This window comes from Equus quagga, chromosome 7 (assembly GCF_021613505.1).
Source record: "Equus quagga isolate Etosha38 chromosome 7, UCLA_HA_Equagga_1.0, whole genome shotgun sequence".
Lineage (NCBI taxonomy): Eukaryota > Metazoa > Chordata > Mammalia > Perissodactyla > Equidae > Equus > Equus quagga.
In genome coordinates this window covers 66124769-66140742 of record NC_060273.1, presented here as the reverse complement: position 1 = coordinate 66140742, position 15974 = coordinate 66124769, and the positions used below count along the sequence as shown (strand labels likewise).

General features: G+C 48.5%; 2 protein-coding genes across 9 annotated transcripts in view; one reads left to right on the top strand and one right to left on the bottom strand.

Moving 5' to 3' along the window:
* Positions 1-11629, top strand: part of LARP1 (La ribonucleoprotein 1, translational regulator) — an 82619-nt gene extending 70990 nt beyond the window's left edge. For all 6 annotated transcript variants that reach the window (XM_046666534.1, XM_046666532.1, XM_046666531.1 and 3 more), the window contains 8 exons: positions 208-331; positions 455-660; positions 1131-1237; positions 1982-2133; positions 4289-4433; positions 6049-6158; positions 6290-6417; positions 7934-11629. In XM_046666534.1, the coding sequence (XP_046522490.1) occupies positions 208-331; positions 455-660; positions 1131-1237; positions 1982-2133; positions 4289-4433; positions 6049-6158; positions 6290-6417; positions 7934-8143 (1182 nt within the window). In that variant the 3' untranslated portion in view covers positions 8144-11629. The remainder of the gene's footprint in view (positions 1-207; positions 332-454; positions 661-1130; positions 1238-1981; positions 2134-4288; positions 4434-6048; positions 6159-6289; positions 6418-7933) is intronic.
* Positions 11630-12642: 1013 nt separating this feature from the next.
* The window catches only part of FAXDC2 (fatty acid hydroxylase domain containing 2), a 36297-nt gene continuing 32965 nt past the window's right edge, over positions 12643-15974 (bottom strand). For all 3 annotated transcript variants that reach the window (XM_046666536.1, XM_046666535.1, XM_046666537.1), the window contains 2 exons: positions 15577-15743; positions 12643-14549 (listed from right to left, as the gene is read on the bottom strand). In XM_046666536.1, coding sequence (XP_046522492.1) covers positions 14393-14549; positions 15577-15743 — 324 coding nt within the window. In that variant the 3' untranslated portion in view covers positions 12643-14392. The remainder of the gene's footprint in view (positions 14550-15576; positions 15744-15974) is intronic.

The window sequence follows — 15974 nt, the reverse complement described above, 5'->3', positions numbered from 1 at the left end:
CTAACCCCTCTGGGTTAAGCACACACATGCCTGGGTAACCGGGGTTGAGGAATGGCAATGGGCCACCTGAGGGCCTGGGGACCAGAATTCCACATATGTGGACGTGGGAGCTGCCCTCTCCAACTTCTTGCATGTCTTGATTCCTAAACAAGCTAGGGCAGTCTGCTTACTAACAGCTTTTCCCCACCCATTTTGTTTCCTCTGCAGCAAGAAGTTGAGAACTTCAAGAAAGTCAACATGATCAGCCGGGAGCAGTTTGACACACTAACTCCTGAGCCGCCTGTGGATCCCAACCAGGAGGTCCCTCCTGGGCCACCTCGCTTCCAGCAAGGTGAGAGGTGACGCCTAGAACCCTGGCTTGGGTGGGAGGGTCTGGAGCTCTCTGGGGGGGCCCTTCCGGGAACAGACAGCCATGGGCCTACCCCTGCTTACCGATGCTGCTCTGTCTCTGCAGTTCCCACTGATGCCCTGGCCAACAAGTTGTTTGGTGCTCCTGAGCCCTCTACCATCGCCCGCTCTCTACCAACCACTGTCCCAGAGTCACCAAACTACCGCAATGCCAGGACGCCCCGCACTCCCCGGACACCGCAGCTCAAAGACTCAAGCCAGACATCACGGTTTTACCCAGTGGTGAAGGAAGGACGGACGCTAGATGCCAAGGTGAGGCACTCCTGTTGGGCTGCTAGGAGTCTTGGGCCCACTTCACTGCATTCCAGTGCTTTACTTCCCTCCCTTGCTTTGTCTGAGTCGAGAAAGTGCCAAGTCCCGCAGCTGCTCTGTGTTCTTAGGCTGGTGGGCCCACCCGGGATTGAGTGATTCTGTCTACAAAATGGACTGGGTGTGGGAGTGGTGGCCCCATATAGCCGTGATAAGGCCTGAGGAAGACTGACCAGGTGTGGGTCCTTGGGCAAGCCACTTCATTTCCAAGCCTCAATTTCCTCACCTGTGAAATAGGCATACCAGCTCCTTGCTCACAGCCATGGACATCCAGTGAGAGAAGAGCAATGAAAATGCTTTGTAAATTATGACATAACTCCCACATGTGAGAGAATCTTAGTCCTACAAATGCTGGATGCTCCTCAGAGTCGTATGAGTATGATTAATAAAAAATCCTGGACTGACCTTTGCAGATGCCTCGGAAAAGGAAGACAAGACATAGCTCGAACCCGCCCCTAGAGAGTCATGTGGGCTGGGTGATGGATTCCCGCGAGCACAGGCCCCGGACTGCTTCCATCAGGTGCCGGGGCAGTGGGGAGGGGAGATCAGGCTGATGGCAGGGTGGGTGGGAGAGCCCTGAAATCCACGGGCCCAAGAAGAGTGAACCTCTGGTCTGTAAATTAAAAGAACCCTCATCTAAATCCAACAAACCTTAATCCAGGGTCTGAGAAGAGGAAGGCTTCTTTCTAAAGAAGTGGTGTCATAGCCGCACAGGACCAGATTTTCTCAGACAGTATATCTGTGAATTGATTTCAAACGTGGATGTCTGCTGCCTCTCTCAGGATAGCCAGGCCGTTGAATAAAAATACAGATTCCTGGGCCCCACCCTAGATCTGCGAGCTCAGTTTCTGACAGTAGGGCCCAGAATCCCTTATATTTATTTCTAGGAAAATTGCCCCAGTTTTCCCTGTTCCAAAGCAAGGTTTGGGAGCCACTGACCTATGCACTTTGTTCCCTGCAAAGATGGTACAGACTTAAAATATGCATGGTTTTCAGAAATATAGATGGATTAACCCATAACAGTTCATTAAGGAAAGTGAAATGTTAACTTGGAAATAAATGGTTAAAGGCACAGGTTTGGGCAGAAGTCAGACTCATGCATATAATCAGTTAAGGGCCGGGTATAGCACCTGGACCTCTTTTTTGTTGCCCTATGAAAGCCTGGATCTTGGTTGATGGAAGGGACCAGAGGGGCCCCTCCTAGCCCGATGACCAGCTGCTCCAGGGCTCCTGGTTGACACTGTCTCTTCTGTGGCCTCTGTAGCTCCAGCCCCTCCGAAGGGACGCCTGCAGTTGGCAGCTATGGGTGTACCCCTCAGTCGCTGCCCAAGTTCCAGCATCCTTCCCATGAGCTGCTCAAGGAAAATGGGTTCACACAGCACGTCTACCACAAGTATCGTAGGCGCTGCCTTAACGGTAAGAAGCACCTAGGGAGGAGGGCTGAGTCTCTGGGGCCACTCCTTGGATCCGGGGTGTAGGGGCTGGTGGAGCAGGTAACTGTTTTCTCTGACCTCAGACCAAGAAGTGTTGTGACATTACAGCAAGAAGGGTTAAAGTTAGACTCAGGCCAGGAAGTTTTGGAATACAGAGGCTAAAAGAATCTGGTGCTTAGAACATTCCTGTTCCTTGATCTTCTCTTGATATAAAAATCATCAGTTTTTCCTGTTTCTGGCAAGACTGCCAACTCAGCCGTTGTCCAGTGTGGTCCAGTGTCCATCACAAAAGGGTGTGCATGTGGCATGATATATTCTCTAGAACTGGGGTTGCCTAACCATGGCCTACAGGCTAAGAACAGTTTTCATGTTTTTAAGGAGTTGTAGGGGGAAAAAAGACGAATTTGTAAGAAGAGGTATGTGTCCTGCAAAGCCTAAAAGATTTACCCTGGCCATTTACAGAAAACAGTTTGCTCACCCCGCCCTAGAAGACAGTGTAGGGAAAGAACTCTCTAGATGCTCTCACGTGTTTCCTTTATCATAAAATCAGATGCCTTAACTAGGCTTCTGTCAGGTTGGCTGAAAAGATACACAGAACCAATCTTAATGTCACTTATGATTATAAACCCACCCCACCCTCTCTCGTTCAGCAAAACATGGCTGCTACATGCTTGACTCCTCTACCTTACTTCCCTCTCCCTAGGGGGTGTGTCCGCATGTGTAATAACAGCCTTACTGAGGTACAATTCACATCGCATACACTTCACCCATTTAAAGTATGCAGTCAGTGGCTGTTAGTGTATTCAAGAGTTGTGCATCCATCGCCACAATCAATTTTAGCACATTTCCATCACCGCAAAAAGAAACATGTGCCCCTCACCAGTCACCCCTATCCAACCCCTCCCAGGCCTGCACAACCACCAGTCTACTCTCTGTCTCTGGATTTGCCTATTCTGGACTTTTCATATAAGTGGAATCATATAATACGTAGCTCATCTATATTGTAGCACTTATCAGTACTTCATTACCAAATAACATTCCGTTATATGGATATGCCACATTTTGTTTATCCATTCATCCGTTGATGGACATTTGGGTTTCCACTTGTTGTCTGTTGTGAACAGTGCTGTTGTGAACATTCCTGTACAAGTTTTTGTGTGGGCTTAGGTTTTCATTTATCTTGGGTGGAAGAGAGGAATTGCTGGGTCACATGGTAACTCTGTGTTTAACTTTTTGGGGGCTGGGAGACTGTTTGACAAAGTGGCGGCACCATTTTATATTCCTGACAGCAGTGTGCGAGGATTCTGATTTCTCCCCACCCTCCCAGCAGTTGTTATTCTGTCTTTTTGATTATAGCCATCCTTGTGGGTGTGAAGTGATACTCCTTATGGTTTCGATTTGCCTTTCTCTGATAGCTAATGTTGAGCATTTTTTCTTGTGCTTCTTGGCCGTTTGTATATGTTCTTTGGTGAAATACTCAGATTCTTTGTCTGTTTTAACGGGATTATTTGTCTTCATTATTAAATTGTAAGAGTTCTTTATATAGTCTAGATGCAGGTCCCTTAGAAAATTGATGGTTTGCAAACATCTTTTCCATTCCATGGATTGTCTTTTCACTTTGCTGATAATGTCTTTAAAGCACAAAGATTTTTAATTTTTTAGTATCAAATTTATCTTGTTTTTTCTTATTACTTGTGCTTCGGTGTTGTGTATTTTTTTTAATGTTACCATTTTGTGCTTGTTGTAGGACTCCTGAAATAATTATTGGTAATGAGTAATGAAATGAAGACTATAATTTGTTGGAATGTACAAATTATGTGTTCATGCTTTTCCTTCTTCTAACTACACTTGAGAGCAGTCCCATTTGAGGTGAAGAGATAGACCAGGATCCCCTGGTTCAGAAGCTGATGCCACCTGCTTCTGGTGAGGCTCAGGCCCAGTGTCCAGCAGCAGGGCCTGACACAGAGTAGTTAGTGCTCAATAAATATCTCCCGAAAGACTAAAGGGGCAGATGAGGAGCAAGGGATTTGGGAGGTGCTGGAGAAGGCACCAAGGTCCTTGAGCCCCGGGCTCATTTGTCCCCTGTAGCACAGGCTGCCTGGCCTGACACATGTCTTCCCTCCTTCCTCTCCCATCAGAGCGGAAACGCTTGGGCATTGGCCAGTCTCAGGAGATGAACACTCTCTTCCGCTTCTGGTCCTTCTTCCTCCGAGATCACTTCAACAAAAAGATGTATGAGGAGTTCAAGCAACTGGCTCTGGAGGATGCCAAAGAAGGCTACAGGTGAGCGGGCTGAGGCTGGTGACAGGTCCCCAGTGGATCTGCTTCCAGGACTGTAACTGGAGATCTCGTGTGTGTGTACTTCATATACTTTATAAAAACTTTATTATTTTTGAATGAGTAATATATTCACATGGTTCAAAATTCAAAGAGGTCAAAGGTTATATAGTGAGTAGTCTCATCCCTGTTCCCCTGCCGTCTAGTTTCTTTCCCTACAGGCAACCAGTACTTTGAGAATCTTGTAGCCCCTTCTACAAATACTTTGCCTACGTGTAAGCAAGGACATTCCTATGTAGTCTCCCACACACACACCCCTTTTGTTTATACAAAAGATGACCTCTATTAGATACTATTTTGCACCTTGCTTTTTTAGTTAATGATCTGTTTTAGAGATCATTCCATATCCATATGTAAATAACCTTCTTGACTTTTTTATAGCCTGTAAGGTCTTACACTTCATGGATGTACCATAATTTATTAACCAGTCCCCTATTAATAGATACTTTGGTAGTTTTCAATATTTTGCTATTAAAAAAAAACAAGACATTTCCCCCCCAAGTAAAATGTTCTGTCTGTAATCAATGTGGAAAGTACAGAAATGTTTAAAGAAGTTGGGGGAAAACACTCTTGAGTCCAGAGACAACCAGTGTTAATGTTCTGCCATATTTGATGTATTTAGATCATCCTGTGAATGCATTTTTGTGTCTTATGTAAGCATGAGCATTTTTCTCTGTTGTTAAAATGTTTGACTTTTTGCCTTCTTACATAAATAACTTCTTACAAAAGCTATTACATGCTTTTTGCTGAAAGTTTAGAAAACATAGTTAATTTGAAAATTCCAACTGTCAAAGATAACCAGTGTTAATATATTTAAGTGTGTCTTTCTAGATTTTCTGTGCATGTATAGATGTAAAATTTACATCTTGGTTTTATAAAAATGGGCTCATCGTACATATAACAGTTTGAAATGTCGTTTCCATCTGATAATATATTGTAAGCATCTCAGTATCCATTAGTATATATTCTGTTGTACAGATTTACCATCATTTTTCTTAACCACTTCTCTAAGACATTTAAATTTTGTTTAATAATGCTGCTCTGAACAGTTTTGTATATCTGTAAAATCTATATCTACATTTTTGCTTATTACCCTTACGTATGTTCCTAGAAGTGAAATTTCTGAATCAGATCACAGAACAGAACTGCTCATTGGCGTGGTCAGGCTGCCTTGCAGAGTGCTCCTCCCTGGGATTGGCAAACTTGTTCTGTAAAGGGGCAGACGATAAATATTTTAGCCTTTGTGGAACATAAGGTCTCTGTCGCAGCTACTCAGGTCTGCTCTTCTAGCAGAAAGCAACCAGTGATACTCCGTAAACAAATGGGTGGTGTGGGTAGGGGGCTGTTCATTTGGCCACAGTTTCCCTGGCAAACTGGAAGCATTAATGTTGGAACTGGTCAGACTAGCATTAAATGTTAGCCGTCTTAAAGAATGTTTACCATTTTCTCAATAATCCAAGTGTTTGAACTGTTTTATAGTTGATCGTTATGCAGGTGCATTTTCCTGTTTTACAGATAAAGAAACTGTGTCCTGATTTCACTGACTTGTGTTCTCCCACAGATATGGTTTGGAGTGCCTTTTTCGATACTACAGTTACGGCCTGGAAAAGAAGTTCCGGCTGGACATCTTCAAGGATTTTCAGGAGGAGACCGTGAAGGACTATGAAGCTGGTGAGAGCTAGAGTTGGAGCCCTGGTCAGCCTGGCCTTCTCCCCGCTCACCCTCACACCTCCCTGTCCTCTGAACTGCTTTGTTCTCACCAGCCCAGCTTTTCTCTCCCGCTCTCTCTTCTTTCCCTACAGGCCAACTCTATGGGCTGGAGAAGTTCTGGGCCTTCTTGAAATATTCCAAAGCCAAAAATTTGGACATTAACCCCAAACTTCAAGAATACCTCGGCAAATTCCGACGTCTCGAAGACTTCCGAGTGGATGTGAGTGAAAGTCTGTTGTCTTTCTCACCCTAGTTGTCCTGGAAAGAAAACTCATCCCAGCTGTGCCGCTAGCCTAGAGACCCTTGCCCGCGTTTGGGCCTCAGTTTCTTCATCTATAAAACAGACAGTGAGCAGAGGACAGTGAAGGCCAATTAGAGGGGGTCGTGTGGTTGCCCCTCCTCCCCCTTCCCCTGGTAGATGTGGCTAAACCATTGGAGTGCTCTCTCTCTGATCTCACAGCCTTCCTGCTGCTGTGCCCTAGTTAGCCACTGCTAGTTGGTCAGGATGGGCCCAGGGTAAATCTCTTTGTTCTGTCTGGAAGAGGCCGGCTCTAAACCTAGATGTTCATAAATTATGTCCAATTCTTTCTCCCTTCTTCCCCCACATCGTCCTGGAGCAGTGACTCAAGAGTGACATCCAGTGGTGGGTCAGGGTTATTGCTGCTGAGTGTATCAAGGGACGTGGTAGTTGGAGTGATTGGACGTGTCTGTGCTGGGTGCTTCAGGGACTCCAGAGATGAGTGAGAGACTCTCTTTCCTTCGAAGAGTTTGTAATGTAGTAGGGGATATGCCAGTCATCTTACTCCCTTGAAACATTTTAGCAAAAAGGCAAAATAAGTAAAAAGCAGTAATAGTCCTCATATTTATTAAAAAGTGTATGTGCTGTGTGCTAAGCACTTTACATTGACCTCCTTTAGCCTTCACAGTGTGGTGAAGTAGGCAGGATTTATTAGCATTGCTGCAGCAGTGGATAAACTGAAACCCGGGGCCACCCAGTGAGATGGTGGCAGCACTGCTCAGGTCTCCCAACAGAGAGCCAAGTCTGTGGTCTTGCATCTTTAAGGGGTTGGAGCGGGGCCCATGTGCAGGGAAGCCTTGTAATAGGAAGACCTGTTGGGATGAAACAAGGGTTCAGCTCTGGCACCCAGAAAGGGCAGGAGATGTCCTTGAGGTTTCAGGACACTTGGTGTAGTGGTGAGGCCAGACTGGATCGTGGTCTGACTTTAGATCAGTGTCCTCTTTAGGGCCTTGAGGGGGTTGAGGCAGTCCCCAGGAGCTTCTGGGCCTTCTGAGCTGAGACATCTCAGCATCTTGCAGGCCACGTTCCATGTATTATCTCCTGAGCACTGATCCCTTCTGAAAAAGGGAGCAGAAACCTGTCTAGATAAAACCCTGGGCTTTAGGGGTAGATAGACCTGATCCAAATTTTGTCTTTGCCAGTTACAAGCTCTAGGACCCTGGGCAAATTATTTTTCTGTGCTTCTTTTTTCTCCTCTGTAAAATTAGATGATCATGTCTACATCAAAGAGTGGTGTGGACCCCATGAGTTTATGTGCTTAAAATAGCACGGGGCTTGGCATCTTGGCATGGAGATGTGCTTGATAAAACTGGTAATTAGATTTTAAGGTTAAACCTGTTATCTACATTTGGAGGTAGGGTGTCTCTAGACAGCACTGGCAAGGAAGTGGGTGTGGGTAGTGCTCCCTGGTCACCTATGACTCCCTTCTCTGTTACAGCCCCCGATGGGTGAAGAGGGCAACCACAAGCGACACCCAGTAGCAGCAGGAGGTGGCAGCGGTGAGGGCAGGAAGCGGTGCCCCTCCCAGTCTTCCAGCAGGCCTGCCACCATGATCAGCCAACCCCCCACACCACCCACTGGCCAGCCCATCCGGGAAGATGCCAAATGGACAAGCCAGCACTCGGACACACAGACTTTGGGAAAGTGAAAAGCCCCTTAGCCTTGGGGTTTGCAGTGGGGGGAGGGGGTGAGGGTGAGCGAGAGTCCATGGGGGTGCCCAGTCCCAGGAGAGGGGACAGAGAAGAGACAGGCCTTAGAGTCATTAGGATGGGCCTTTGTGCTGAGTAGCAATGTATACACCATTTGGGCTATCAGAGGTACCCCGGGCAGGAGCCTCCACACACCCCCTTCCCTCTTCCCTCTCCATGACTCTTCTTCACATCCTGGCTTCTTCTAAGGGGGGGAGGGAAAGGGGGGAGATTTTTTTATATATATATATATATATATATATATCAAGTTTTAAATTATTGATAGTTCGTCTGGATTACCAAAATCACTTCTGCAGCCCTGCCCGCGGCTGTTAGGCCGCAACCCTGGTCCCCACCTACAGCCTCCTCCTGCTCCCCCTCGAGCCAACTATGCAGCCCACAAGAAGGCCCTGTGGGCCCCATTGCCCAGCACTGTCCTGTTGAAGGCTCTGGCAGCGTCCCTGGGCCCCACAAACACCAGCCCCTTGACCATCTGGGGCTTGCCATCATGGTGTTCTCTCCCTGCTGTCCCCACCATGCCCTTCTGCCATCTTCCGGGAGAAGGAAACCAAAGGATGTAAAGTGGGGGTGGAGGAAGGTTTCAGCCTCTCCCTCCTCCCCTCTCCCCATGCCCCTGTCCTCCCCAGCCCAGAGAGACGCTGCTCATACCAGAAAAGACTATTGAAAGATGATTTATTTTATTTTTCTCTGATCTTTCCATCCTTGGAAAAATGGAAAAAAAAAAAAAAAGACAAAATTGACTATAAAAGACCAAAAAAAAAAAATCAAAAAACCCCCACCTAATCCACAGAAAGTGATGTCTTTCCCCTACTCTTGGAATTTCTTTTGTTTTGTTCTTGGAAATAATATTTTTTTAAAAGTTGCCTTATTGTGAAGTGGGATCTGAAATCCCCGAATGCCTGTTTTCCTCGGTGGAGTCGACTCGAAGAGCTCCCGCCTTCTCTGGATGTGCCTGGGCTGGAGTGGCAAGAATCTTTCTCTGGACTGAGTTGCATGTACAGTGCCTCCTGCCTGTGGGCAAGAGGGTTAGGGGCGGCTCAGATTAGAGCCATGCCCGAAATATCCCTGCTGTTGCATCGTTTGAAGCTGACGTCCTGTGTCGTGTCCTCGCTCTGCTTGTTGTTTCCTCACACTGGGCCCTGTCCTGCCGTGACACCCTTCCTCCTACCCTGGGAACCCCAAGGCCAAGTTTGCTTCAAACTGTTGGAGAACAGCGTTGGCCTGGATCTGGACACATTGTCCTCAGCTTGGCCGTCTCCCCGCCGCAGAGGGGAAAGGTGAACACCTGGCAGCTGAGGCTTGGACATGTTTCTTGTGTTGCCCTGAAAGACCTCTGAGACCTCAAGGAGGCTCTGTCTCACAAAAGGTGGAGAAAGATGCCATTCTCTTCCCTGGGTCTGGTGGGGTCTCCCCATCTTGCATCCCCCCTCTGCAAGCCATCTCTGCCCACCCTCCAGTTGCCCCGCCTGTGAACGAGGGATGAGGAGGATTTGGGGGCTGGGGGGAATCCTGCCAGTTGGAGAAGCCCCGCGGCAGGAAGGTATATGTGGACATAGAGTATACCTGACTTCTCTTCTCCAGCCACTGACTGCTTGGGCTGTGGATGACAACGCAATGGCTGGAGTCTACTCGCATCCAAAGCTAGGGAGGGCAACAAAGGACTGACCCACACAGACTGGGCTGTGTGTCAGGTGCAGGCGTGGTGACGCGTTCACCCTAGTGGGGACCAGGCAGCACAGAGAAGCTCATGGTGGTGTTGCTCAGTCGCTGACACTTCCTTGGCCCTCTTTTTCAACTGCTTCCTCTGTTGGGCCCAAAGGTGAGGAGTAGGATACAGAATCCCAGGCTGGCAAGGGCTTGCCCTCTGTCTTGGGCACCTCATTGCTTTTGGCCTGTGCCCTCCCACCCCCACCCGCTACCCTCCCAGTGGTTAGTATGTGGGAAGCCCATTTCAGTTCCTGTGAGCTGGTTGTCTCGAAATCCAAGGATGAGCGTCCTGTCTCTGCTCTGCTAATGGGATCTGAGGCTTTTCCCTGCCCAGTCTGGTGCCTGCCCCACACTGTACCAGACACTGGACTCCTGCACCCCCTCCTCCACCCCTTTATTCCTCCTTTATTTCCTTTGGGTCGCTCAGCCCTGTACTGTATCCAACACCACAGAAACCTCAGTGTTTGTCCTCTGCTGGGTTTGGGGGTACAAGGAAGCCTTGGGAGTGTGGGAAAAGGTGGTTCTTATCTAGAGTTTACTCCCAGGCCGGAGGGCTGCCATCCTCTCCCTGATCCTCCCCACAGACACCTCAGAAAGAGGGAGACCCCTTTGGGGTGGGGAGGTGAGGACTTCATCTCAACATAGGCTGAGGATGGGGGAGGGGGCTTTTTTCTCTTTCCTTTTTTTTTTTTTTTGTAACATGTTAGGAGTTAATGTTGCAAAGAGTAGTTTACATCTTCACTTTCTGAAGACACTTGAATTTAGGACCGATGTATCTGTGACAAGCATGCAAGGAGTGGTGGGCGGGGGGCCCTCGGCGCTTGCCACTTCACACCCACCATCCTCCCAGGGGGATCCAAGATCTGAGACACAAAGTGACAGCCTGTCCAAATCCTTCTGTTTGTCCTGCACCCTTCCAAGATTGGTCCATGCCCTCCCTGCTTTGGGCATCAAACAGGTCTGTGTGCCTCCGCCCTGCAAAGGGGCAGATTTCTCTTTCACCCTCTCCTGAGCCTGGGAGCAAATGCACTACCAGTAGAGAAGGGCTGCCGAGCCCTGCCCCAGCCTGGACCCCTGGGGCTCAGATTGAGAGCTGAGTCCCCATGTCAAAGTTGTTACGTTTTTGTTTTGTTCCGTTGTAGCTCTTTTCTCCTTTCCTGATGACTGATTTTACAAAAGAAAGTAAGCTGCTCAGAAGGCCCTGGAAGTGGGGAGGAGGGGCAAGGAAGACAACTAGCTAGGGGGTGGGGAAGTTTTTGCCAAAAGTCTGGGTAGTGGTCTGGATCGTCTGGCACCCTCCTGAGTGGAACCCCAGAGTATCTTGTGTGGAAGGGTCCCTAGGTTAGCCTCAGCCCCGCCCTCTCCTTCAGCTGTGTTGATGGCACAGGCGGAGAAGATCTGAACTTACAGCCCATTTCTCACTGGAGAGGAAAACTTGTCATCTGGCTTTGCGGAGAAGGTTCCACCTTATGCTCATAGTACATTATCTTTACCATGTGCTAGGATATCACATTTAAAAGGACAAAAAAAAAAAGAAATGTAAAATACTTGAATGAGCTTGTATTATAACATTAATATTATTGAGAGTATCTGCTTTCCAGGCTGAAGTGATTCATTCATTATTCTAGTCCTGCTTTAGTCCTTTGTAATTTGTGGTAATTATGCTTTTCTTTTTAATACAAAAAAATGTATAAAAATAAAAACTTGAAAAGGCAAAATACTGGCTGGTCTCCCATTGGGGGTGCATTTGTTGGGTGTTGAGGGATGGGGCCCAGTGCGGGTTCCCTTGGGTCCAGGGGAACCCTGCACTCCGGATGTGCCCCGGAAACCTCTGCAGGGTCTGCCCTGGGCTTCTGGGGAATCTCCCTATGGCAGTGGCGCCTCACAGAGCTAAGGCTGCTAGTGTATCCAGGTGAGTTCTGTCAGCCTTGAGTTCATGCCCACCTTGTGTCTTAAGTGAGACATGGGAGCTATGTCGAGTCAGAACAAAGAGACACCTAGTCCAACAGACAGAATTGCAGAATTTCAACCTTGAAATATTGCTCTGCTCCTAGGATTTCGTGCACTGGCTGTGACCTGGCCTTGTGTTAGGAGACAGCTGGGAAGATAGAGGTTGCTGTCGGGAAGGTAGGAGGGTTCGCACAGCCCCTCAGTTAACAGACTTCCTGCTGGGGTGTAAAGGAGTAACAGTTCAGCACTGTGGCCTTGGTGGAGTCCAGGTGTGAGGACTGACGCTAGGGAAGGATGGAACGATGAGCGTGCACACACACACACCACCCAAGACTGGCCCCTGGGCTGTTGGCTTTTTCCAGGCCGTGAGGCTGGGAGCTGGCAGTAATATTCTGAAGGCCAGTCTGGCTTAGATGTATAATTACAAACCTAACAATGAGGCATGGCCTTGTTTATTCATTCAACAACTGACAACTGTCTCACATGCCTGGCACCTGAGCATCCCATCAAAAACGGTTTTCTAGAGAATTCCACTGTCCCTCCGGTGGGCAGGAACTAATACTACCCATGGCCTCCACGGGCTGAAGGAGAGTTTAGGAGATAGTGGCCAGGGCTTCTGCAGACTGATTTGGGAACAGGAAGACAGTTCAGTCTCCTTCCACAACCTTTAGGCATGCCCAAGAACGAGGCCACTGATTAGTTGCCCTGCTGTGGCTCCCAGATGACGTGATCGTGAGTGTTGGAATGAGGCATGTAGTGGAGAGAAAAAACAAGCAGCTACTGGAAAGAAAGGAGGCCAGTTTATTTTCCATGCTTTCTCCTTTCACATTCACATCTTCAGCTGGGAATTTTGAGACCTCAGCCTTTTCTTGAGTCTTATTTGTTAACCAAGCTCAGGGCCATTCTGTTTGATGCAGAAAAGGTTAGAGCTGGGCCCCTCCGCCAGGGCCCACCACCTGCCTGCCAAAAGTGGTGGGAGAATGACAGCCTCTTGTCTCTCTAAGCCCCTACAGTACCTCAAAACCTAAAGACCTTAAAGGGGAAGAACACATCTGTTCCCTCTCTCTATCCACACTCCTTGTTCCCTACCCTTAAGTACACTGAAGATATTTTCCAAATAGCTATTTGTAGTAACAGGTTGTGGGTGCAGGCCAGCAGCTGTGAGAACTTAGAGCACTGATGCCCCAGAAGCTGTGCTTAAGCTGAGAGCACCAGCTGTCTTAGGGAGGAGCCAGGCCCACCAAGGCCAGAGGAGGGTGGGTATGGCTTTGGAAGGCCAGGGAGTTCGCTGCCTGTTAAGTGCCCAGTTGGTCTACTGGGCAGGTCCTTTGGGGTCCAGGGCTGTTAGGAAGAAGTCGTTTTTGGTAGTTCTGCCTGGAGATTTGGCCCTACCAGATAATACCAGAAATATTATGAAACTACAGTGGGTGGTTTTCTGGACAGAAGAGAACCAAAAGTTCAGAAATAGACCCAAATATACATAAGAATTCAGTAACTGATAATGACCTTTCAAACCAAAGAGTTCTTCCAGTTCTTGGGAGCCTCATGTTCCCGGCCATGTCAGTGGCTGCTAAGGGAAAGCCAGAGTGAGGACTGCTTCAACCTGAGCCTCCCTGTGGTTTTGTTCTAGATGATAAGGTTCCTGGTAAGGTTTCCCTTGAAAATGGCATCACTGATGAAATCATCTGGAATAAGTGGTGTTGAGACAGCTGGTTAATCATTTGGGGAAAAATGAAGGTTTTGCCCTTTGTTCAGCTATATTTTTCTTGCCTTCTCATTGGAGGAAGAGGGTTCTAGCCTCTTTGATCCTGCTTCAGAGAGGCTAATAAGGGGCCTCTGTTGGGTGTCCCCAAAAGTCAGCAACACTGACCCCTCCCTCTGTGGATAAAAGGGGCCCCAGCTTATCAAGTCCACAGGGCTTGGTTTCCATGCATGGCTGAAGGTACTGGGGCTTGCTCTGTGCCTCGCCGGTATCTCAGTTTTAATCCAGTGGGGAGCTCCCTGGATTGGGGTTTTTTTTTTCAGAGGGGGATGATGTTTGTTTGCAGTGGAACAGAGTTGAAGTGGGGCCTTTGTCACAGACTCAGTGTGTGTGTGTGTGTTGGCCCTGACCTGAGTAGGGTATGAGAAAAGCTTTGGGGACAGAAAGGAGCAAAACGATGTCTTCTGGTTCCCCCAACCCCTGGGACCAGAAGGAGCTGTCCCTGGAGCCATGTAGCCTCCAGTCTCACTGCCACCTCTGTCATTCTCTACATCTTGCTTAGGCCACAAAGGAGTCTCTGGGAGCTGTTTTTTCCCTTCCTTAAGCCAAGTCTTGGTCCCCTTGAGAGACAACAGTGGCAGCTGGGCGAGCCCTGATCCCATCCTTGGCCCTGCTTTGCTAGGAAGCTGACTTTCCCCCTGCCCTCATGGGGCCGTCATTAGAGAGAGCATGGCTGAAGGAGCAAGTTGTTAGTTCCGATCAGGAGGCCTCAGGCCACCTTAGCAGTCCACTGCTGAGGGGACAGCCAGGGTGGCATTCGGGCCCTCTCTCACTCTGTCTTCTTCGGGGGATCAGGGATGCTCTCAGACAGTGGAGTGAAGCCCAGTAGGAGGATATGTCTCTCGTAGGCCTTGGTCTGCTTAAACACGGTGTCAGTCCCATGGAGGTGGTCCAGCACCCCCAGCACGCCGTAGCACTGGTTGAACCTGAAGAAAGAGGAAGGTGCTGGAGGCCAGTGTGCTGACCTCCATTTCATTTGTGCCGGGCTCCCATGCATTTCTTTATTTTGTTTGTTTTTGAGGAAGATTAGCTCCGAGCTAACATCTGCTGCCAATCCTCATTTTTTTGAGGGAGATTGGCCCTGACCTAACGTCTGTACCCATCTTCCTCTATTTTATATGTGGGACGCCTGCCACAGCATTGTTTGATGAGTGCTGTGTAGGTCGACACCCAGGATCCGAACTGACGAACACACGAACTTAACTGCTATGCCACCAGCCCAGCCCCTCTCATGCATTTCTAAGCCCTCCTACCCCCAACCTGTCCCCACCATGCTGAGCACCTGCATCAGAATAACCTGGGGAGGTGTTGCACACATTCCTGGGGCCACTCCAGACTGAAAATCTGTGGTCTTCCTATGAAAGGCTCTCTGTGATTCTGAGGCACACAAGTCAAAACCTGTGACAGAGCTTGGCTTGTTCAGGTAGGTTCAGGGACACCTCCAGCAGAATCCCCTGGAACACGTATTAAAATGCAGATTTCCAGGCCCTGCTCCCCCAGCTAATTTGATTCAGTATGTTTGGAGTGGAACCCAAGAGCCTGCATTTGAAAAAAGCATCTCAGGGGATTGTGGTGCAGGAGGTTCATAGAGCACACTGGAAGAGGCCTGGAGACTTTCAGAGGGCACACAACTGCCCTTGAATTGCATGCAGGATTTTTATGCATATAGGCATTGTTCTGACAGTGTCCATAGCTTACATTAAATACTCAGTGTCCAGAACCTAAACAAAGGTTTAAAACCCACAGTTTATGGAAGACCTAGTGTCAGAAAGAAGGAAAAGGACAAGGTAGTCTGGGTCCAGTGTGGTCACTATTCTCCCCACCTCCAAACCTCTCCCTCCATTAGCACCCATGTCTAAACTGAGACACCAGTGTCATGTCTGCTATCAGAAACTCCAGGAGTAAAGGTGGAGGTTACTGCCCAGGGACCCACAATGGGGAGAGGGGCCTTACTTAAGATGGTGATAGTCATGGAATTCAGGCGAAGGCAGGAAAGGTAGGTGGTAGCCACAGTGAGAGATGGTGGTGGTGATGAGGGCCAAGGAATGCCACACGGTGATGGAAGACAAGTGGGAGCCCATTATTATGGGACCCACCATCGCTGGCAGCATGTTGGAGGCCTGCAAAGAAACGGCTGTTTGAAGGTGGGCCTCAGGGAGAGGGAGGGCACCCAGTTGGGTGTCCACTTTGCCCTAGAGTGGTACCAGGAAGACTTCCTTTACTCAGATCTGGAGAAGCTGAAAGAGTTTCAGGACCTCGATTTGCTGGAGTCATTCAGCTTTGTAACCTGAGACATTATTAACTGTTTGAACCTCAACCTCCTCATTAGCAAAATGAGGATTACAATTGTT